The sequence below is a fragment of the Sciurus vulgaris genome (genome assembly GCF_902686455.1).
Source record: "Sciurus vulgaris genome assembly, chromosome: 11".
In the NCBI taxonomy this organism is placed as follows: domain Eukaryota; kingdom Metazoa; phylum Chordata; class Mammalia; order Rodentia; family Sciuridae; genus Sciurus; species Sciurus vulgaris.
In genome coordinates, this window is record NC_136472.1 from 113,290,387 (window position 1) to 113,314,806 (window position 24,420).

The following is a 24,420-nucleotide window of genomic DNA, read 5'->3' on the forward strand; positions in this document are numbered from 1 at the left end:
GCTCAGGGCATTTGAGGAACTGCAAGAAGGCTGGCGTGACTACAAATGAAGATGAAAAGGACTCTGGGCCTCTCTCTTCATTTCAATTCTGGATCTAAGACCAGCTGTGGTTTTAAGGACAACAATCTAAAGTGCAGGAATGCCACTGAGAAACTTTTTTTATACACACAAGAAGGTCCTAGAACATCCAGGATGAACCCAAGACATTCTGTGACTCATAGAAACAGGAAGTTTCAGCTTCCCAAGAAAGATTCCACTACCTGCTTCTAACACAGCTGTTTCAGCTAAACCATGAACGCAACGGGAACTGAAAACTACCCAAAAAAATGGCTTTTAAAAATGCACAAGACTTATGATAAATCAAATACCTCCTGTAGTTTCTTGGCTTCTACTTACCCAGTAACGTTAGAGTCAGGACCAGCTGCAGTGGGCAAAACATGCTGCTCTCGACTTTTCAATTCTAAGATAAAAATTAGAAAATCATGTCCACAGAAGTTCATTAGTTTCACAAACAGTAAGTCCCTGTGTGGGCCAGCCTCTGAGGCACTGGGGTGCAGCATTGCCCAAGAAAGACAAGGTCCCAGCTCAACTGCAGTTTACATGTGGGGCAGGGTGGGCCAAAAAGAAGCAGATGAATGCACAAACGAGAAAACACCAGCTGTTGATATGTGCTGTGATGAAACAAAACAGGGTGATGTTTGGAGAGTCACCTGGGGGCTGCTTTAGATTGGCTGTAATGGAAGATTAGATGCAAGTTGCTTTTCCAGAAAAAAATAAAAAAGCAAATGATTGCAGGATTGCCCTGGAGATGACAACCCCAGACATACCACAACCTGCACATTCCACACAAACAAAAAATTACAAGATACTCAGTCTGAAATTTTCACCCGCCCTCCAACTAAATCAGAACTACAACTTCCAAACATAGGAAGAATATTCAGCGCATGTGGGAGAGGAGATACATAAATATGGGAAAAGTTTAAACTCACTTAAGGAATTGACCAAATTTAGGACATGAAGCCACGTGAAAGGTCCACGGTGAGGTTTTCTTTGTTATTTTAAAAGCAGAGCAGTGTGGGTAGATCAAGAACTGGACCATGGTAGGCAAAAGTATTTCTCTAATGTTTATATTATCCCTGGGGTATTGATCTCACTGCACTCACCAGTTCCTAGAAAAGGACTCACTGTTGTACACAATGCCCCCAGGTTCTCTCAGCTTAACATAAGAACCATAATGCCAACAAGTTACAATTCATCCAGTCTTGGGCTCCTCTCTACTGCAATGCCTCGTTTCAGCCATAAACCCTGAACACCTAGCCACCTGGCACTATAGAAATTCTACCTCCAAAGAGGAGAGATCTGTAACAATAAGGTAGCTCATCTGGCACATATGGTGGCATTTTAATTTGTAAAAAGTGATTGCCTAAGAGAGTTCTTACCTGTATTCTAATCAACAAAATCCTCCACCTGGAGAATCTGGGTCCAACTGCTCAAGGAGGTTCCTGCCTTAGGTCCCACTTGACCTTATTGAGCCTCAGTTTCCTTGCCTGTAACACAACACAAGGATCAAAATTAACAATGTGGAAAACAGTGCTTTGAAAAATAGGAAGCATTACCATAGAAGATTCTATTTTTTATACTTCAAGAGTCAGATGGAAAATGATTTGTAGCTTCAGAGAAGATTCTGGGTTCTGAATTTCCACCTTTATAAGAATGGCAAATGATGATTCAGAATGAACTGGAAACTTTTCAGTTTGCATTCTGAACCCTACATAACAATGTAGATAATAATTACACTGATTTAGATATAAAGCAAGTCATACTGAGTTCCCCTAAACAGAAGTACCTCTCATGAAAATCTCTCTATAGCCACAGCCCTATTCCTGTTCCACAAAACCCACCTCACCCCACACATACACAGATGACAGTCATAAAAACAACATGTCTTAACTTCAGTTCATCATATTGGGACATGAAATCCCTGTCACCCTCTGAATGTATCTTTTTCCAGAAAATCGGCTGTGCTCCCTCTGCTGCCCAGCAAACAGTACTCAGCACTAGAACATTCTCCCAGCAGTGCACCATTTGCATGGAAGAGAAATGGTTGATTTACATGTCTGTCACCAGGTCTGTGTACTCTCAAAGACAGCATCATCCATGTCTTGCTTATATTCGGGCCCCGTTCCTGAACTGTGACACCTGTAAAGTGTCTGGTACATACTGGAAAGATGTCATAGATGTCAATGTGACCATTACATTGAAATCAACTTCAAGGTATCCTAGAACCTCATCAACAACTCAAAAAGACTGAATGTAGTCAACAAGCCCAACTCACTCAGAACAACACCCAACCACTTTCAAATAAATTCTTTAAAATCTGATGAATAGAATATACCCATCTTCAGCCCCAAGTACTCAAATGCACCATTAGGGTTCTGAGGGAATGAAGAGAGAAGCAAAGATCTTAGCAGAAAAGCACTAAAGTGAAGTTAAAAATATTATCTTCTAGGCTCAGACCTTCCATTGACTCACTCTGATCTTTGGGAAAATCACTCAAATTTCCTGGGCATCATCTTTAACATTAAAGATCAGACTTATTTTCCTAGTTAATGAGCACCACACTGGAAATCAGGAGTTGATGTGCAATAAATCAGAGAAGGCTATATGTCAGGTACTATCTAAGCAACTAACACATTCACTCCTTACCACCTGAGAGATCTAACAGATGAGAAAACTGAGGCACAGATTGGCAAGGTGACTTCATAAGAACACACAGCAGGTGGCAGAGCCAGGATCCAAACCCAGGCACTCTGGAACTGAGCCTGTACCCTTGTCACACTAAACTGCTTTTCCATGTTGGTGAAAGTAATCAGTATTTTAGAGTGAAGCTTCCCTGAACTTTATATGTCAAAACAATATTCACAGCTGGGTTTGGTGGTATACACCTGTAAACCCAGCAACTCAGAGGGCTGAGGCAGGACAATCATATGTTTGAGCCCAGCCTCAGCAACTTAGCAAGACCCTGTCTCCAAGTGAAAAGTAAAAAGGTCTGAGGATGTAGCTCAGGGGTAGAGCACACCTGGGTTCAAAGTCTAGTTTGGGGGGGGCAGTACTTGTCTGCTCCCCCTGACTAAACCCCCATTACTCATACCTTCATCCCACTAACTCTATTCATCTTTCTAATGTCACGAAATGTCATTTTCAAAGGGAAATCTCTCCTCAATCATCAATCCTAAGTCAGATCCCCAGCCACATGTCTTAATAGTATGATATATCTTTTCAGGGCATCTGTCACAACTTCTAATTATTTATTTGTGTCCTTATGTGGCTAAAGTCCTGCCTCCACCACATTCACCATAACTACAAGCTCCATGAGGCCAAGAGCTGTGACACTGAACCTCCAGTGGCAGCACAGTGCAAGGTGCAGAGGAGCACTCAGTAACTACTTACCAAACCAGTTCATGACACCTTGAACATTAACCAAGAACTCTCGAGTCGAGTTAAATTTCCTAGTTAGAAAATATCCAGACATTCTTTCATATACATTTATATACACGTACACATATATACACACGCATCACTTAACAATGGGATGCATTCTGACTAATGTGTCACTAGGTGATTTATTTCATCATTGTGTGAAGGATCATAGAGTGTACTTATACAAATTGAGATGGCTACAACACCACGAGGCAGTTTAATCTTATGGGACCACTGCTGCACATTGTCAGTGACTGAAATGTTACTTGGCACATGACTATATATAAATACACACACACACACATACACATGCACACATATATGCCCATACACACGTATTCTGAATATATATACAAAAATACCTGAACACTAACATTCTGAAATAAATATACAAATATTTTTAAAAACATACTTTACATATAAATATAAAATTTTTATATATGTGCAAATTTTATATATAAATATATGAAATCTGTTTTTTAAAAAATCCTACAAAAGTGCTGGGCACTGTGGCACATGCCTGTAATCCCAGTGGCTCAGGAGGCTGAGGCAGGAAGATCACAAGTTCAAAGCCAGCCTCAGCAAAAGCGAGGTACTAAGCAATTCATTGAGATCCTGTGGCTAAATAAAATGCAAAATAGGGCTGGGGATGTGGCTCAGTAGTTGCATGTCCCTGAGTTCAATCCCCAGTACCAGAAAAAAAAAAAAATCCAATAGAAACATTCAGAAGCACCTTGATAATATACACCATTTAAACTCTCACTTCCACCTTACTTCCTTCTCTTTCCAGATACTGATTTATCTCAACAGTATAATTCTTGAGATAATTCTGCCTAGGAAGTTCATATGTCAACCAAACATTTGAACCTGAGCTCATAGTTTTTTCACAATATAACTCCTAAATAATACCTCCTATTACTCCTGGGGAGGGGCATGCAAGTATCAGGATCCTTTTCCTATTACTAATAGGGTAGGAAATCATATATAAATAGATGACCAATATAATTCCTCATCACATACAACCACAAGAATGGGAAGTTGTACTCCATATATGTATAATATGGCAAAATACATTCTACTGTCGTGTATATTAAAAAAAAGAACAAGCTGGGAGTGGTGGCACATGACTGAGATTCCAGCGGCTCGGGAGGCTGAGGCAAGAGGATGGCGAGTTCAAAGCCAGCCTCAGCAAAGGTAAGGCACTAAGAAACTCGTGAGACCCTGTCTCTAAATAAAATACAAAATAGGGCTGGGGATGTGACTCAGTGGTCAAGTGTCCCTGAGTTCAACCCCCAGTAACCCCCAAAATAAAGAGCAAATTTAAAAATTGGCTTAAGGAAAGAAAAAAAATAGTGTAGGAAAATTGTTACCTGTGGCACAATTATGACCAAAAAAAAAAACTTTGGAAAAGAGACTCACGATGATGAGATTACCACACAGGATTTGAAAATGACCCCCAAATATTGCAATACTATGAGACAAAATAAGGTCAAGTGCTATTTCTCATTGCTTGTCCCAAGTAAGGGAGACCACCACTGAGCAAGGTGACCACTGCACAGCCTCCCCTCACTCACGACCGGCTCTGCTATGATGCCAAGACTCCTCAACCTCCCTGCATGCTTCTGTGTACCTCAACAGGCCTCTCAGGTATTTGTAGGTGTACATGTCCACATAACCACTCTGAGAGATGAACCTCTTAAAATGTGCCCTGTGTTCCTCTCTGAGACCACACAACACCAACTGCAACCCAGTCTAGGCTCCATTAGTCAGACCTTGGAAGTCCTTATGTACTCCTGCTCTCTCCTTCAGACCAGTTATACCTCGACCAGCCTGCATCAATCTTTTCCAAGGTCAGGTCCATGCCAGGCTGTGACAAGTAAGGACAACAGCCTTGCCCTCTTGGGAGGTTTGAATTCCTGCCTTTGAAAGGTTAAGTGGCTTGTCTAGAATGGGGAGAAAAAAACAAAATAGCAAGGGAAGAGTCCTGCCACAAGCTCAAGGACAGCCACTCAGCTCTGCTCTGAAGCAACTTGACAGTGGAAGTCTTACCATTGCCCTCCTTGCTTGCTCTCTTATTACAAGCAAAATTTACCCTTTTCTCTCTGAGGAGCTTAACATAAATTACTGTGCATTACAGAAACTAAAACTGTACTCACTGGACTACCTTATGGCAGTTCCCCTGCTGAGAACAACAGTCCTACAATTGGCCCCACAATGATCCTTAAGAGTCGCCAATTAAACCAGTCTTCCTCTGAGTGAGAACAAGCCTTCTGAGAAAAGTTCCAATAAAATCACAAAATACAAAGCAGTATCTTACCTAAGATGAAGGCACCCAGGACGAGCAATGCACTGAAGTCCCCCACGGCTGCAGTTCCCACACCAGACTGAAGAGACTTCTGCCAGCACACTAGGTCAAGCTCCAAGCAAATCACATGCACATGTGTAGGCATGCATATGTGTCCTGAGGTGGCTGCAGAGACACAAACAGGAACCTCCAGATCAAGGTTCTCGTTTCGGTCATCTGGCCCACTACCCAATTTTAATTTGTATTTTCATTCTCAAAAGCATTCTGAATTCAACTTACTGAGGTGGGCCTCACATTCCAGATCTCTGCAGGGATCATCTCCCCTTTCAGATTACAAACTCTCTGAGGGTAGGATCTTGAGGGTCATCAGGCAAACTTGCTGAGAAAGAAATCAGTTTCGTGAAAACAAAATACAATAAAGATTGACACAAAACATCTGACTGATCAGGCTCAGGGGCGCATGCCTCTCATCCCAGCAGCTCCGGAGGCTGAAACAGGAGGATCACTGAGTTCAAAGCCAGCCTCAGCAACTTAGCAAGGCGCTAAGCAAGTTAGCGAGACCCTGTCTCAAATTAAAATACAAAAAGAGCTGGGGATGTGGCTGGTTGAGTGCCCCTGGGTAAAATACCTGGCATAAAAAAAAAAAAAAATCTCAATTCAGAGGCACCACATAGCCAGGCAATTATCCCATCCCTGCCCAGTCCTCCAACTCACCATCCAGCTATGTAGATCTCCTCCGATGGTGAGTTATCAGCATTTCCAGCATACACCCAGCCAGTTATTCTCCCAGAAAACCCCTTGGGTGACTTGGGCATCCTAGAAAAGAACTCAAAAATCTTCTTCAGTGTAAGAGCTCTCTCAGTCTTACTAACTACTTAAAAATAAGCATTCTTCATGTAGCCACAGGTTTGACTGAGACCTGGACAAACTTGCCTTATGGAACTTGTCTATATCACATGTTTGCTCTCCTCAAGGACCATGCTGTATGGTCCTTGAAAAGTGATATGCTGGTAAGCCAGCAATTTCTGTAGTATGAAAACTTTCACCATAGCCAATTTCAAGTCACCAATAGCTTACAAATAGCTCACAAATTTTCTAAAAATTTACTATCAGCCCCGGCTACATGAGCTGCAAGTTCTTGCTGGGTTTCAGCTCAGACAAATCTCTTACTCAATGCTGAAAACCACAAAACCCCCCTTTTCCTCACATAACAACACTCATTTGTAAGATATACACCAAAAGGTAGCCAGAAGATACAAAGAACTTTATTATCTGTGATGGAATAAAGATACCCAGGAGTTACAATCCTGTGCACATGGCCTAACAGTGCATACCCTCCTACAAAACAAATGAAAACAAAAAAGGCAACAATATGCAGCAGTGAACAGTCCAGTGCTGCAGACCAAAAAACACAGCTGCTTCTCAAAGTTTTGAGTTGTGCAATTAAGTAATAGTCTTGCTCCATGCCAGTAGGTATTCTTTAAGCTCCCCTTTATAACTACAACTGAATAGTTCATAAAGGAACATTCAAGTTCAGGATGTGGTCCCCAGAATTTTGTTGTTATTGTCTCTGTCGTTTTAAAAACAAGCACATGCAACCTTCTTTCTTGAAGCAATAGCACCCAATTCAGGAGCTGCAGAGGACTAAGATGCTCCCCAAGTGACCTGCTGTAACAGATTAACAGGGGGAAATACAAAGCACTTTATATGCTCACATTTGGTAACAGAATTAAGAAACCTAAGGCATAAAATCGGTAAGATGATGAAACCACAAGAAAGCTTGAGAAATCAAAGAAAAAAATCTGAAAGGCTTTTAACCCCTTTTAAATTAAATTCCCTCTCTAGATAAGGCTGGTCTCCATATGGTGCGACAAGTGCCTACAGAGCAACAAAAAGAAGAAGAAAGAGCCTAGGACCTTAGAAGTTACTAAAACAGTACATTAAACAAACAAAAAGAAAACACTTTATCTTCCTTCATCCTTTAAGAAGGCAGGGGTCTATACACTTTTCTGCTCCTTTGGGAGTAAAAAGCAGCAACTCAAATGTCAATACATGGGGTAAAGAAGGGAAAAGGGCAGTCTGCACTGGGGTGTAACCATAAACCCATGGAGCAGAATAAATTACCAACTTACTGCCTTATCATGAAGGACTCTATTATTCTGACATTTAAAATAAAGGGACTGGGTCAAATCTTAATTAAGGCTGCAAAATAACACATCTGAGTATTCACAGAGCACCATTTACCTAAAGCAGCAAATATCCAAGACGGACTAATCTTCACAATATATTTGCAAGAAAACTATAAGACCTAACCCAAACTGGTTCGTCCTTCAATGAGATGTGGCTTCACATGGGTTCCTGTAACATGATATTTCTCTCTCTCTTTCTCAACTCCCCCTTTCTCTCTGAGAAATAAGACCCACAAAAAGTCCCACTATTTCATCTCTATCTTTAAATCTACAAGATTAGTTGCTCAAACTTTATTCTCTTTTAAGGTGCCAAAAATGGTCATATAAAATTGGCCACAGACAATTACATAATTCACAATTGGCAAAGAAAAAAAAAAAATTGTTAAAGTTTAACCACTGGAAATGTAAACCACCAGTCCTGTCTGCCTCTTCTACAGATTGATGCAACCAGAAACAGCTCACAAATAGCTATCAAGTAACCAGATTTTCTAACCTGTGCACTAGGTTAACAAAGGAGGTCAGGCCAAATCTTTAGGATGAAATTAATAGCACAAATTTTAGAAATTAGATCTTGGCAGAAAATATAAAACTGATTTTTTAAAATAATATACATGGCATATAATGCTACATATGAAAGTCTCCTGAGCCACCTAGGGAAGAACCATGGAAAGGGACCATTCTCTGCTGCAACAACAAAGATGGGGGAAGGGATAATAAAAAAGTCAACCCTATTACTCTTGTAAGAGAACTATATAAATTAAAAGTTGAAGGTAGGTTGCTGTAGAATGGAGGAATGTGTTATGAGGTATGGAGAGAAGTGAAAGGGGATATAGATGTTGTATATAACCTCACTTCCTCATGCCCAATATTATGCAAAATAGCTTGCTAATACCATAGTTCACACATGATATACTTTAGACCAAAAAAGTTTTGAAGAACTATACAAGTGAAAAGATTTCATTGCAAAGAACTGCTTAATATGTTCTTTAAGTCCCCACTGAAAACCTTCTGAAGAGTTTTTCTTGCCTCTGACCTGAAAAGTTAAGAAGGAAACCACAAATTAGTCAGCTATAGGAAAGAAAAATGACAAAGCTCCTTGGCCCAAATTGCACCTAGCAAGGCAAACAAAAACAAGTCCTCTACCTCACCATTCCTTTCCTTAATTGTAAATGAAAATACTTTAATAGTTTAGAAAGCCAGTCAAAGCAAACCAATGACTCCTGATCCTACCAACTCCAAAGAAAGTAGGGGCACATTCCAACTCACCCAAATATAACCAGTGATTAGATCATTAAACCAAATAGTGTATGTTGTAGACTCGCAGCTGAAAACGTTCACGAAGCAAAAAACAAAGGACATCTATCCCAAATAAGCACTTTGTCTGGTAGCCCATCATCAGGAGCTATAAACTCTGCTTCAGTAAAAAACAGCACTTTGGCATCAACAGTGTGGCACACATTTAGGAGTCTCCTTCAAACAATTGGAAGAAAACATACATGCAAGAGCAAAGGTAAACCAAAAAGTTATCTTTCTCTTCAGGAAAAGAATTTCTTCAATCAATTCGAGTATAACTTTTTAAAGGGGGAATCATGAGTCTCTTCTGAAAGTTTCTGAACAGTTTATAAATATAAAAAGAACATTTCTTCAATAAATAAATGGTTCATAGTCTTTACTGAAGACCTCCAGAATCCTCCGTCACTGCTGTGCTGGCCAGTTTCACTCCTCTGGAAAAGCTATAGCTCCCAGCGGAATGTGTTTTCTGTCATTAGGTAATTCTTCTTAAGTTATGCAGACTTTCATCAGTATGTCTCTTCATAGTCTGAATCCTAAAGAGCAAAGAACAGCATGTGGGGTGTATAAGTGAAGTACAATGCCACAGTTAGAATGTAGGCAAAGATCACACATTTGGATCCTCCAATGAAAGCTGACTCCGGCCAATAAGAGTGAAATGCCACTGACTCAGCCCACCTAAATTCCCAAGAAACTTCACAAGACCACAATGCAATGTGTCTATTGGGATAATTTCTGCTTCAAAGCCCTAATGGCTCCCTTGGTAAATATTTTTTTTTCAGTCTTTGATTTTATTATAATTGTAACTCCATTGTTGGTGGATTTTTTTTTTTTTTTTTTTTTTTTTAATGTCAACACATAAGAAAAGGTGTCTGCCTTCAGCAAAATGCACAAGACCAGGGTTAGGAGTTTAGAGTAGGAGGAGTCACTCTACCTCTGAGTTCCACCTTTTGCGGGCTGTGTGACTTTGGATAAAATTCTTTGTGGGTTTTTTGTTTTTGTTGTGTTTTTTGGGTTTAGTTTTGTTTTTGTTTTTGTTTTTGGTACCAGGGGTTGAACCCAGGGGCACTTAACCACTGAGCCACATCCCCAGTCCCCTTTTTATATTTTGAGACAGGGTCTCACTGAGTTGCTTAGAGCCTCACTAAATTGCTGAGTCTGACTTTGAACTTGCAATCCTCCTGCCTCAGTTGCCTGAGCTGCTGGGATTAGAGGCATGCACAACCGCACCTAGCTGGATAAAGGTCTCCAACTTCTCTAAGACTCAGCTTCCTTATCTATGAAATGGGGATAATAAAAATACACCTCACAGAACTGTTAAGAGAAGTGAATGAGACAATAGATGTAAATTACTTAGCACTGTGCCTGCCACTTTGTAACACTCATTCAAGCTTAGCTCCTATTACCCTAACTCTTATTCTTATTATGGAAACTCACATACATTACTTCAAACCTCAAGTGGGCTATTAGTGTTACCTGGCACATCATATCTTTCCAGGCCATTAATTCTCCTATTTTCCCAAATCAGCATTTCATACCATAACCTCTTTTCCCTATCTTCTAACACCTCTTCCCATCATTCTCAGCTGATGGCCTTGCTTTCTCCTATCACTGGGAAGAGAGAAGCAGTCTCCCATCATCGTATTTACCACTTAAATGCGCACTGCCCCATCTACTTGGCCTTCCCAACTCTTCTTACACACTCCCATTGCTTTTGCCTCTGGCCAGCATCTCCACTTGTGCACTAGATTCTGGCATTAGCCCAACGACCCTCCCTTCTCTCTTCTGCAGAATCAATTTTTCCTTCTTGACTGGATCATTCCCATCAGCATATAAATTTGCTCAATTTCTCCCATCATTAAAAAGAAAAGTAATTCTGAACACATTCCTCCTTCCATGCACTGCCTATTTCTCTGCACAGGACCACAGCAGAATTCCTTGAGCAAGCTGTTCACACCCACTTTCTCCAGTGTCTGTCTTCAGAATCTTTCTTAACCCTCCCCAAGTCAGGCTTCTACTCCACCATTCCACTGGAGCCACTTTTACAAAGGTCACCAGTGACCCACACGTCATCAAATCATCAATCACTTCTCAGTTCTCATTTTATTTGCCCTCCTTGAAACACTTCCCTCCCTTGTCTCCGGGATACCAAACTTACCCAGCTTTTCTTCAACCTCATTCACTATGACTTCTCAGCCTCCTTGGCTAATTTTTCTTCATCTCCCCATCTAGAAATGCTCTTCCACAATGACCATATGGCTTGCTATCTACTTCTTTTAGGAATTGCTTAAATATCATCTTATTGAGGGTGTCCCCAGCCATCCCATCTCCCTTTCCTGTTCTATTTTTCTCCATAGCATTAAAACCACATGGTATACTATGTATTTTACTTATTAAGATTTAGTCAGTGTTTGTACCCCAATTTAAGTGAAGGTGACATTTCAGTTGGATCTTGGAAGATGAGAAAGTTTTTCAAGCAAAGAGCATAAAGTTCTTTCTTTGAGGGGAGGAGTTTTGTTCACTGCTGCTTCCTTACCACCTAGAATGGTGAACGTGACACGTGTCAGATGTTCAACAAATAATAACCATAAGGACACTAACTTATTTTGTATTATGAAAATATTTGAAGCTTGAAGGGTTGGCATCAGGTACTCCCTCTTCCCTGGCACTAACAATCTGTCTCTCATCTCACTTATGTTACTCAAGGGCCTGAGAGAAGGAGAAACAAAGAATACTGCAATGAGTAATTGGGCTACTCTCACATGGTCAAATGCCGCACTTGGCAGTAAGTACAAAGACGGCTCAGGTTTGCACCCTGAAATGACAGGTATGTTTCACACTAGATCACAAGTTGCTTTTGACCTGTTTCCAACTGTACCACATCAGAGAGCTTTCCCTCCTCCTTAGATCTTAGGACAGCCATGAAAACCTATTAGTCACAGCAACTGCTCAAAAGGGGAGGGATGACAGTTTTTTGAAATTTAAGTGAAAATTTGAGCCTTCCAATGTAGTATTTCTTTTTGATCAAAAGATATAAGTTACCTAAAAGATTATATCACTCTAACTCCCTGGAAAATATCAAAGCTCAGCCTAAAAGTTAAACTCAAGGTTCTGGGTCCAGTGAGTCAAAGTGTCCTAGTATAAATTCGGTGGCATAAGACACTCCTCTTCCAGGACTTCCTGTCGGTCAGCAGAGACTGCTCTACACAGCCCCATTCCTAACCTAAGAATACCACTCTATGCCCATGAGAAGGAAAATAAAAATCATGTTTAGAATTGGCAGGGGTCCCCAGAGGGGAAGACCGGCTCATACCTTCCTTGGACCTACCTGCAAATTCTCTGCTGCCTCTGAGGACAAAGGGTCCCCTTAAGCAGGGAGGAAGGTGAGATATCAACAGTCAACAGAAGAAATGGCAAGGACTTACCAGACACTCGGCACAGCGGACACAAAGCCTTGTCATGCACTCATCTTTCTCCTCCTGGTCAGTGCTGTGGAAAGAGCACAAACCAAATCCCTGTTGTCACTATCCAGTATAGCGCGCCAGTTAAAAGCTCAGGTCTTAAAGTCAGACAGGTCTGGGTTCAGACCCCAGCTCTTCTACTTACTAGCAAGGTAACTGAGCAAACTACTTCAGCTCCAGGAGCCTCTTTCTTCATATATAAAATGTAGATATTACCACCACATGTCCAGCACATAGTAAGTGCTCAATAAATATCAGGTGGCCATAATCATTCATTCACTCATTCATTCATTCAAAAAAGTACTACGTACCAGCAATGTCTGAGACATTGTACTATGCTAGGGATAAAAAGATAAATAAAACCTGGTCCCTTGAAGAGCTCATGATTTCATGGGGGATGAGAGGCCCCCATGTGTATTATATCACACAATATGATAAATGTTTTAATAGAGTTAAGGTGAAACTGCTGTGGCAGTAAAGGGCAGAGAGTGACTGATTCATCCTTCAGAATTCAGGAAGAATCAAGGGAAGGGGATATTTCGGCTCGTCTTAGAAGATAAGAAAGAGCTTCCCAGGAAGGAAAAGAGGGAAGGAGGGCATTCCAGGCAAGGGAAAAGAAGAAGGAAAAAACTACATCTATGCCAAAATGTGGGATGTTTGGGGAAAAAATAAGCTTACTATAACTGGAATGTGGGGTGAATGAGAAGAAATGGTAGGAAGCAATGTGACTTAGAGTCAGATCATGAAAGCTTTTGTACATCATATTTGGAAACAGACGTTGGTATTTTTTGTCAATAGTTCTTTATTTTGGGGGGACCACACATTACTTATAAAGGGCATTCTCTCTCCATGAAATAAATGTATAGACATAGACAGAATGAAAATTTTGGACCCTCTCAGGGTGAGACTTTACTCCCCATAATATAGAACCCCTAATATAGAAAATAGAGAACTCACAGCATTTTTATGTTAATTGTTGTTACTCTTTTTTTTTTTTAGTAGACTTCTTTTGAGGGAGAATACTGGATCATGACTGCTTACTGGCAGAATGATGTTTAATAAATGCTTTTGATAACAACAATTCATTTAGCCCCTTCAGAGCATCTGCTGACCAAGAATAGATCTTGCTTATTTAAATTGTCCTTGCCCTCCACGGCTATAATTAAAGCCTCCCTCATTGTGCGTGTATTTTCTGTCAGAAGAAATTAGCTCAGTGCCAAAAAGAGAGAGAGAGCGAGAGGGAGCCAGACACAGAGAGACAGAGAGAGAAGTGGGAAAAAAAAAAAACTGACTTGGCATTGCCCTTTAACTTTGAAAAAAATGAGATATCTACTTTAAAATGAATATTCCCCAGAACCACAGTATTGCACAATCTGATTTCTAAAGCAGAAGACGAGAAGCATACTATCAATCCCTCCAACTCTCTCCAAATCAAATCCACAAGTTTCACTCTTAACCCTCCTTCCTGGACTCCGCAGCACAACCATTCTGTCCAAAAGAAAACTTCACCAGCAGAACTAAACTCAACACGAAAGAAAAGAAGGCGGATGGATGGGGGGGCGGGGCTCTGAAGAGAAACGGGCTTCCCGCTCAGGGATCAGCGGACTTACTCATCTGAAACTTCGATAGATGACTTCTTATAGCCAGACTTGCTCCTCTTCTTCAGCCCCGCTGCCTTCCTCCCCATTCTCAGCAGCAGCAGAACCACCACCACCACTGAGGGAATGAAGACGAGAATGGAAAGAAGGGCCACAGAGGAGAGCATGGTGCCAAAACCTAGAGGGAAAAGAGAAGCATGTGTAAACGTGCTTCCTCTGACAAGAGGGTGTTTCTGTTTTTGCACTTGCACTTTTTTTGATTACAAAAGGGATAAATTCATTGTGGAAAATGTAGAAAATACACAAAAGTACAATGAAGAATAAAAATTCTCCCATAATTCCACTACCTAGGAATAACACATTGGTATCTACCAATTCAATCTTCTTACAAAGGGTATTTTATATGGGAATGCATTTTGGGGGTGGGGTCCCTATTCTTAGAACTAGAAATCATGTTACATATCATTTTACCATTTTTTTTGCTAAATATGATAAATGTTTTCATGTTATAAAAATCCCTTCTAGATGTGATATTCAATGGCTGCATAATATCCTGCCATATTGAAAAAAATGTATTGAATCAATCCTCTAATGCTAGACATTCAAGTTATTTCAAATAGTCATATTAGGAAAACCTTCCTTACACATAAATCTTCATGTTTGGCTCTATTTCCTTAAAATTAAATTTCAAAATGAAATTATAGGATCAAAGGGCATATACTTCTAAGAATCTAATTCCTATTCTCAAAATGCTTTCCAAAAAAAAAAAAAACAGAATCAGTCTCTATTCGTTCCAGCATTATGAATGTGTTCATGTCTTTGAAACCTGTCAGCTATTGTTGAAGAAGACGAAGATAAATAAAGAGGGAGAAGGAAGATGAGGAGGAAGAGAAAGGGAAGAAGGGAGGAGGGGAAGAAGGAAGGGAGGAGAAAAACCCAGGAAATGATGAGGCAACTATAATGAATCATCATGTGTCTTTAAGTCTTTGGTTTAAATTCAATTAAGAACTTGAATAACCACTTAATAGTCACAAAGGAAAAATGTGAAAAAAAGGTCAGACTTCAACATCCTCTCAACCTGTTTCACACTAAAAGGAAATTGCCGCCTGTGGCAGCATAAAAGAAATGTATCACATCCCAACAGGAGAGGAAGTACCCTTTCAGGACATAGGCAAGAACATTGTCACATAGCTGGGACTGTGAACATATTAGGGAAACTCAAGTGACTTCTATCACACAGAGATGCTAAACTTCCATTCACCCAAGGGTCTGTCACATATTCCACAAGACCTTTGGTTACCTAAAGCTAAAATGAAAAGGGGATAATGGAGAAACTATGACACTATTTGAAGAGAAAATTCAGTTTTCAGAATAAAGATTAAAAATCCACCTTAACATATACATCAGGACAGTAGAAAAATCACTTTGTCACAATGATCCAATGACCCAAATGGATTACAAAGATAGATGGCTTTGCTTTTCAATGAGCCCTCCAGAATAATCACAGAGCACTGCAGAAGGCTAGTGGTCTTCAGCTTACCCCTTTCTGTGACTGTTAGCTCTGTCAAGGGAATATTATGGTGCACGTCTGGGGGATTCTTCACAGCACAGCTGAATGTCCCATTGTCCTTTAGGGTAGGGTTGCTTATGCTTATGGATGCATCCCCTTTGTACACATTTCCAACCCAGGAAATCCGATCCCGAAATGTGCCTGCTGTGGTTGGGTACTGGAAAGACTGATAATGAAAAATCTAAGAAAGCAACACCATGAGAGAAAATGTTAATTTGGAAAATGCAACGAAAAGGTAAGGCTAAGTAGATCCAAAGTAAAATACAACTGTAAAGTGGGTTCTTGTAGTTGGGCAAATCTTACATGCTTTTTTTCACAAAAGAAAAAGGACTAATGAAAGAATCCTGGAATGCTAACCCTTGAATCTCCTCTAATAGGTAAGTAACGAAAGGGAGATTTTTGTTTATTCTCAAAATCACTGGCACGGTATAATATAATCCACTCTCTCTTTCACATTATCTACCCTGGAAGTTAATATAAACCCAAGTCAAATGCATAAAAAGGACTCAGTGAATGTATGTTGAATTAAAACAGTGCTGGATTGGAGCAGACACTTCATCACCAAAAGCCCCTGTTTACACCTGTAGGTGAGCCAGCCAGGTTATTACAAAACAATATGACTTTTCTCTCTTATGCAAGATACAAGGCTTTCCTCTTTCTTGGTTGTCTTCATACCTTCCCACTTAAGAAACTAGGCATTTACAACCACTGAATTTCCCAACTGAACACCAATTTCCCAGAGAAGATGCTGACTCACTTATTGATTCATTTGTTCATGCATTCATTCAACAAATACTACACACCTAATATGTTCTAAGCAGTATGTTAAGAAAAACAATACACTGGGAGCCACACAGGCTCAGTCCCTACCTTCATGGAACTTACATTCTAGTAGTAAATACAGATATCAAGAAATAATATGTGAGACAAACACTGATTACTAGCATCAGGAAAAAAGGGTTTGAAAGTCCTGATTGACAAAACAAGGCTAAGGTAGTGATACTCAAATCCTTGCTGATTGATCAATCTGAAAGAATATTAACTGCAACATTACATTATGTGACTTTAAAGGTCTACTAATTCCAACTTGAGTGAGTTTGCTGGTTTTCTATCAGTCTCACAGAGAACAGTACTATAAGAGATCTGCTGTTTGTCTATAAGGTTTCTGACCCAAGAAGCTCACTGCTTACTCTGTCCTACTTTTGGCCAAGGAGGCCGAGCCAAACAAGGGCAACCAGGGTTTCCTGACTACTCAGAATAAAGTGAACTGTTTTAAATTTAAAGAAAAAAGAACCACAACTGCAGCCTAGCTTCCTTCACTGCCTAGCTCCAAGCTACATGGCACTGAAAAATGGCTCCAAAACAGAATTCAAAGTTTATACATAAAAATGAAAGGAAAAGTTTTTTCAACAAAGGAAAACAAAATAAATAAGTTAAGAATACTTTCAAAAACCGGCTCTTACATATGACTGTGACATTCACATTCTTGAATAACATCTATACTGAGATAAGGATATTGCTGGAATCATAAAGAGAAAGTGTGTCTTATAGTATTCTCATCTTCAATTAGATACCCACAATGGTATTTGAACCATAAATATTTTTTATATGTGTGAATAAAGTATATTGTATCTAATATAACAAGACCGTCTGTCACCAATAACATCTGTCACCAACACAAGGTGCCACCATTTCCTTCAAAGGCAGCTATATAAATCACTGCAGATGTTCACATGCTGGGAGAAGAACCCAAGCTAAATGTACAAAGTACAATTATACAAACAGATACACCCACTGAGACAACTTTATTTGACAGGAAATGAGCAGCTAGCTTTCAGAGAAAGGATGTCTGTGACTGGGACCTATAGAATTCTTCTAGTCAGCGGTCCTGGAGATACCCTTCTTAGACATCAAACCTGAAAATGAAGCTACGAAAAAATTAGACCATATTTCCTCCGACTTTTGGGCCTTTTTTTCCTGCAAGTTATATGCAAGATTTTTTTTAAAAATTTTTTTGGCATCAGGGATCGAACCCAGGGACACTTAACCACTGAGACACATCCCCAGCCCTTTTTATTTTTTATTTTGAGACAGGGTCTCACTAAGTTGCTTAGGATCTTGCTTAATTGCTGAGCCTGGCTTTGAACTTGCAATCCTCTTGCCTCAACCTCCTGAGCTCTGCTGGGATCACAGGCATGTGCCACCACACCTGACTTACATGCAAGATTCTTAAGTGGAAGAACAAAATGCCCTCCACGATCAAATGAATGTCATTCAGGGCAGAAACTCATCTCCTTCCATTTACACAGAAGCTCATCTTCTATTCTAAGAGGAGAGGGTCTTGTGCATACCTGTGATTTGCAATAAAAAGATTCCAAAACTGTTGACCCAGAAGACTGAAAAAAAGCTTTCTGAAAAGTACACACTTACAGATTCTGTGCGACTGCTGCTGGGAGGGCGGTATGTCCAATCTATGGTCAGTTTGTCAGTGACATCTGAAGTTGACTTGAAGGTGCATTTCAATTTGATCTTTTCTCCAACATAACCTCGGACATGAGCATCTGCATTAATCTCCAAGGAAAGGACAATATGAACACCTAATCAAAGCAAGTCCAAACATTTAAAGTGTATTAATTTTGGTGGAATATACAGATGTGAGTGAATAACACAGAACATGCTATTTATCATTTTTAGCATTCTCATCAAAAAGTCAGAGCAATCAATATCTTCTCAGGCAATCCCACAAGGGACATAACCACATTAATCAGCATATCCACATTAATCTAGGGTAGCATTTTTATCATTCTGAAATCTTAAATCATAGATTGAATACTTGGTAAAAATTTAAAAGCTGGTCACACAAACGTATTTTCCAAAAGCAAGTTTGTGGTTAAATTAAGTATAAACAAGCAGGGCTGTCCACAGAGGCAAAAAGGCAACATCATTCACCCCCCCTTCCATTCCCCAACCCCCCACAACACACACATGCTCCAGGAATATGGCAGCTTTCATGGGGTCTAAGAGACTTACCCCAAGTACAGCATGAATGCAGCAAGAAGCTATCACTGCCTCAGTCACCAGCAAAATGAGAATAGGAAATAAGAACAGGAAAAAATTTTAAAGAAATTTTTTAAACTATGCCAAGGCCTATCTAGTTTTCCCCCTTATTAAAGCTGATTAATGAATCACACATTTGTTAAAATTAACTTATGGGGAGGAAAACAGAAAAACTGGATTCATTCTACAATGTAAAAATAAAAGTGCATTTTTAAACCTTCCAGAGACCTACAGTTTCCAAAACCACTCATATTCAACTTTGACACTACATCTCCCCCAAAAGAGCTGGCATTTTCTTCTGATTAATTCCTGCTTTCAGAAAATAGTAAGTAGAAACTTATCTTCAACTAGAGAGTCATATTTTAGAAAATGAAGTCTCTAGCACTTTGTTTTTCCTGCTTCCTTATCCACCATGATTCTTCTGCTAGCCAAAGGCAAATAGAGCAGCAAGAGAGTTCAAATCCCAGTCCTATGCTTGGCTCTGCAGCCTCAGCAAGTTACTTTATTTGACCCATCTCCTCAGCCTTATGGGAGGACATTATGGGAAGGTCACTATATGAGAATTAAATGAGTTAAAACATATACAACACTGAGAAGCCTACCAAGAGTTACTGGGTTATTGGTCAATTCTTCTTGGTACCATCATTATCATTATTCACCTCTTCGGTTCTCCTACACTGTCTCGACCTTTCCTACCACAGACAGTTCTGAATCATCAGTTCCACTGCCTCTGCCTCTGTCTGCTTTGAATCATTTTTCTCACTCCTCTCTAGACAATCTAGTCTGATTGCATTCCTCTTAAAAGGAGGAGTCCAAGATTGAGCTCACTAATAAGAACTTCAATGACACTTCAATGTGAAAAAAAATCCTCATCTAAGTCTAAAAACTGGAAGGTGAAATTAATGAATAATCTATATTGTCCCCTTATCCTATTCTATTATCCTAAAGCACAAGTATCACAAGTATAGGACAGAAATTTAAAGCACAGATTAGAATTAGTCAGACCTGAACTTAAGTTCTATCTCAGCTCCTTTCTGTCTGTGAGACTATGATCAGATACCCAACCTGTTCAAACTTCCTCACTTGTTAAGTAAGAATAATAACCAGAATGGGCTGAGAATATAGCTCAGCTGGTATAGTGCTTGCCTTGCTTGCACAAGCCCCTGGGTTCAATCCCCAGCAACACACACACACACACACACCAAAGGGCAGGGAGGAGAAACAGACCTACTTTATTGGATCACTGTGAAGATTCAATATAATTAAAAATGATAACACCTGAAATGCTTATCAATAAAAACTTTTAATAAATAACAATATTATTTCAATGAATATTACATATATTAAAAAACCTTCAATAACTCTCTGTTGCATCATGGACTAAAATACAAACAACATTCTGGCCCCAAACTTCTGCCACTCTGCCACCTACCTATCCCATTCCCTTCACCATGCCTGGAATGTCCTTCCATTTCCCAAAGGCACAGTATCCTTTCATGCCCTGTCTTTCTTTGAATATGTGTCTGGAAGGCTGTCCCCATCTCTACCAATCCTGCCTAGGTTTTTCTCCATCACACCACACCCACAATACTCACACACCTTAAAACCCAGCTCAAATATTAGCCCCTTTTGTGATACTTTCTTAAGTTTTCTGATAAAGTTCATCACTCTTTCTTCAACATTCTCCTAACACTTAGTACACAGCACTATTCAAGCACATATGCCATTGATTGTGCGTAACTTATAAATGCTATTTATTTCCTCCATTAAATACAAGCACCTCTGGAGCAAAAATTCAGAGGGAGGGGAGCAGACAGAAAAAGAGGGGAATGAGTCACCATAAATTCTCCGTATAAGAACAAAATACACTTATTAGTCACCCACCCAACCCCTATCACCTTCTTCACAGTATTTTCAATACTCTTTAACTCCCCTATGCTTCTATCTTTCCATTGCACCCATTCAGGAAAAGCTTAGCTCTTGATGACCACTTCTAAACTGGGCTGGTATAACCTAAAGGAGAAAAATCACACAATTGCACCATGGGAAATTAATATAGAAAAGGTGACACCACCTGAATTGGTGATGCCATTCACTAGAGAGGAAAGACTAGAAATATACCAGGCTTGGAAGGGGAACATGAGTTTGATTCTGAATGAATCTGGGGGTCTGTGAGATATCCAAGGGATACCGTCAAAGGAGCAGTTGGTTTAGGATAAGGTCAGCAAACTATGGCCCATGGGCCAAATGGAAACAAATGGATCTCATAAGAGAAGATCAAACTAAGAAAAACTAGCAACTGACCCTGCTCTGTGGGTGACCCAGATGGAGGTAAACCAATTATAATCTCTAGAATTATCCTGGTAAACAGATAAAGAAATTCAACATATTTATTTAAACAAAGTTTTATTAGAAAACAGTCATGTTCATTCATTTATATATCTTGTCTATCACGGTGTTTTGCACTTTTTGCAGAACCAAGTAGTTACAACAAAGACCATGTGCCTGCAAAGCCTAAAATATTTACTCTCTATCCCTTTATGGAAAGTTCACCAATGTCTGGTTTAGAGCAAATAGAAAATGTGGATTAGAGTTATAAATCAGAATCCCTTTATTCTCTCTCCAACCAACACTCCACACTGATTGTGTTGCATGGGTGTACACATCCACATAAGTGCACGCACACACACACATGTAAACTCCACATCTCTCACAGTCCTTATCAAATCTCCTTCTAATCTCTTCTCTTTTAATTCAATGTTATATTCATTCAGAAGTTTCTACCTTAGACCATCTTTACAGATATTTATCTTTCTACCTGAGTTAAAGAGCATTCTGCACCAGTAAAAACAGTAAATAAAGAAATATCCACAATGGGGCTGAGGTTGTGGCTCAGTGGTAGAGAGCTTGCCTGGCACGTATGAGGCACTGGGTTTGATCCTCAGCACCACATAAAAATAAATAAATAAAAGTTACTGTGTTCATCTACAACTAAAAATTTTTTTTAAAAAGAAATATCCACAAAAAATAACCAAAAAATTTAATTGGGGAGAAAACAGGAAAATCACATTTAGCATAATTTTATAAAAGGAAGAAATAAACATGACAGAATAAAGTTCCCAATTTTATACACTTGATTTTCCAAAATATGCGTCTGCCAATCTTTGATTCATATAATGGCACATTTATATACAAAAAAGACTAAACTACCTACTCTATTATTTCTGCACACTTCAACAGCTGCTAAAACATGACCAGACTTATAATTTAAGGAGAATTTGGACAAACTAATAATTTAAGATGTCCCGTCTGTGAAGAGAGAAGGCAAATAAAGTCTATCACCTAACAGATTCAAAAGTCAAACCAAGAAAAGAAAGACAAAAGATGAAACATCAAAAACACAATAAGTGAAAGAATCCAGTCACAAAAGAGAATACATTGTATGATCCCATTTATAGGAAATGCCCAGAATAGGCAAATCCACAAAGTCAGAAAGTAGATTGGTGGTTTTCAGGGGCTGGTGGAAGGTGGGAATGGGTGTGGGATTTCTCTTTGGAGTGATAAAAATGTTCTAAAATTGGTTGTGGTGATGATTATGCAACTGTATGAATCCTAAAAACCACTGAATTGTACATTTTAAATTTATAAATTGTAGAGGATGTGACCATATTTCAATAAACCTGTTATTTTAAAAAGGCAACATAAATCTATTCAATAAGTACACAAAGATTATAAAATCAACTTTTAATGTTTGAATTATTTGGTCCACTGAATTTGAAGGAATTCTTCAATATGAAATGCCATTAAGTTTAAGAAAACACCTATCACTTCTAGAAAATTTTTTCACAATAGAATATTTGACATTTCTTGTGTGTGTGTGTAGGAGAAAGAGAAAGACATCTAGGTATATAAGAAGTTACAATAGGTCAACCTAAATATTGTATTGCAAAAAGAATTCAGATGAAAAACTGGACACTTATGATGACACAGGCAGCTGGGAGGGATCTGGGAGTGTGCTTGCAGCAAGAATATTAGTCACCAGATAAATGAAAACTTTCCAGCCTTACCTGCTGAGAATTAGGGCACCCTATTTATATAATATTAATGGTCCCTTTCAAAAATCCCCATCACAGGGACATTTTATGAAGTAAAAAAAAATTCACTCTAATGCTGCTATAATAATATTTGACTTCCCCCAAAGCCACACACACAAAAATCAAGAAATAATTACACCCTAAAATGAAATTAATTAGGTTGGACTGAAATTTATGCAATTTGAAAATTGCATGAAAGCAAAACATATCCAAATTTAACAACGTGTCACTGTGTCAGTACTGTATTTCTGATTTTAGTCTGATAATTAAAAACTGATATGCCCTTTCATATTTTTAAAAACTAAAAATTTTTTAAATGCTAAGGCAATTGCTGCTTCTTCAACAATATGCTTCTGTTATAAGAAAATCACATCACAACCTGTGACAAACGTTTTATTTCATAGCTCATGATATTCATTTACAAAAAGTAAAATTATCAAATCGTGATTTTGTTTTCCAAAACGAATGGGACACACTACTGACCACTAGAATTTCCCTTCTGTAATCAGTGTACACAGCACACAAACCACAGCAGACAACCACTGATGATCTCCTACAAGATAACACCGCGCGCCCCCAAAGCCAGAGCTTTGTGGTTCCACCTAGTCACGTCATCACCAAAAATACAGTGCCAAGGTGGTCGAGCTCAGGGAAGGAGTGACAAGATACCCAGTCTCCTCTGTGGGTGGCGAGAACCAAAAGAGCACCCTCCCCAGCACCCTCCCTTCCTTCCTTCCTTCCTTCCCAGAAGCTGAGCGGGGGCTTTGCTGAGATCCCCCCAACACCCGGAACCGGAAAAGCGACCATCTTCCCTAACCCCCCCGGCCGGAAGTAGGGCTCAGCCAGCCGGCGAACTCACCCTGGAAAAATAGGATGCTCAGCACTGAAAAGAGCGCGCAGCCACGGCCTCCAGCCGCTCCGCTCTGCTGCATCCCGACAGCTCTTCAGATACTTGTACACCCTGTTTACCGCTCCGGGTAACGACTCAGGTAACCCCGGAAGTGACGTCAGCGCGGGAGGCAGCAAGAAAACTTAAAATGGCGATCCGGAGATGCCATAGGATATCGCTGCTTTCCAGAATCTTACCTGGGTTTGCTGACCAGTGATTCTTTAACTCTTAAGTGTGGGCTGGTTGTTCTGGGAAATTCACGATTTTATTTTTATAGAATTCTGCAGGACTAAAATCTTGAGCAACTGTGTTCCAGATGTTGCCTATACGTCTAGAGATTTTAGTTGAACTATCTCAGAATAGATTCTCATAAATTTAGAGTTCAAAGAGACCTGGGAGAGCATGCAGGATCAGTCAGTAGATAAATATGTATTAGGTCTTTGTGGCCAATACTTGCCCTAAGTCTCTGATTCTTGTCTTTTTTAGT

The 24,420-nt window shown here is 39.6% G+C and overlaps 2 protein-coding genes across 2 annotated transcripts in view; both read right to left on the bottom strand.

Annotated features, from left to right (window-relative positions):
• The window catches only part of JAML (junction adhesion molecule like), a 28,539-nt gene extending 21,835 nt beyond the window's left edge, over positions 1–6,704 (bottom strand). The window contains exons 1-5 of the mRNA XM_079105500.1: positions 6,500–6,704; positions 6,065–6,273; positions 5,798–5,950; positions 1,440–1,547; positions 397–460 (exon numbers count right to left, since the gene is read on the bottom strand). Of these exons, the coding sequence (XP_078961626.1) occupies positions 397–439 (43 nt within the window). The 5' untranslated portion in view covers positions 440–460; positions 1,440–1,547; positions 5,798–5,950; positions 6,065–6,273; positions 6,500–6,704. The remainder of the gene's footprint in view (positions 1–396; positions 461–1,439; positions 1,548–5,797; positions 5,951–6,064; positions 6,274–6,499) is intronic.
• Positions 6,705–7,028: 324 nt separating this feature from the next.
• On the bottom strand, positions 7,029–24,177 carry MPZL3 (myelin protein zero like 3). The gene is made up of 6 exons (XM_079105503.1): positions 23,904–24,177; positions 18,324–18,490; positions 15,864–16,074; positions 14,336–14,501; positions 12,690–12,753; positions 7,029–9,800 (listed from the first exon to the last, which is right to left on the bottom strand). The coding sequence occupies exons 1-6, from the start codon at positions 23,974–23,976 to the stop codon at positions 9,774–9,776; spliced, it is 708 nt and encodes a 235-aa protein (XP_078961629.1). The 5' UTR covers positions 23,977–24,177; the 3' UTR covers positions 7,029–9,773.
• Between the last annotated feature and the right edge of the window lie 243 nt (positions 24,178–24,420).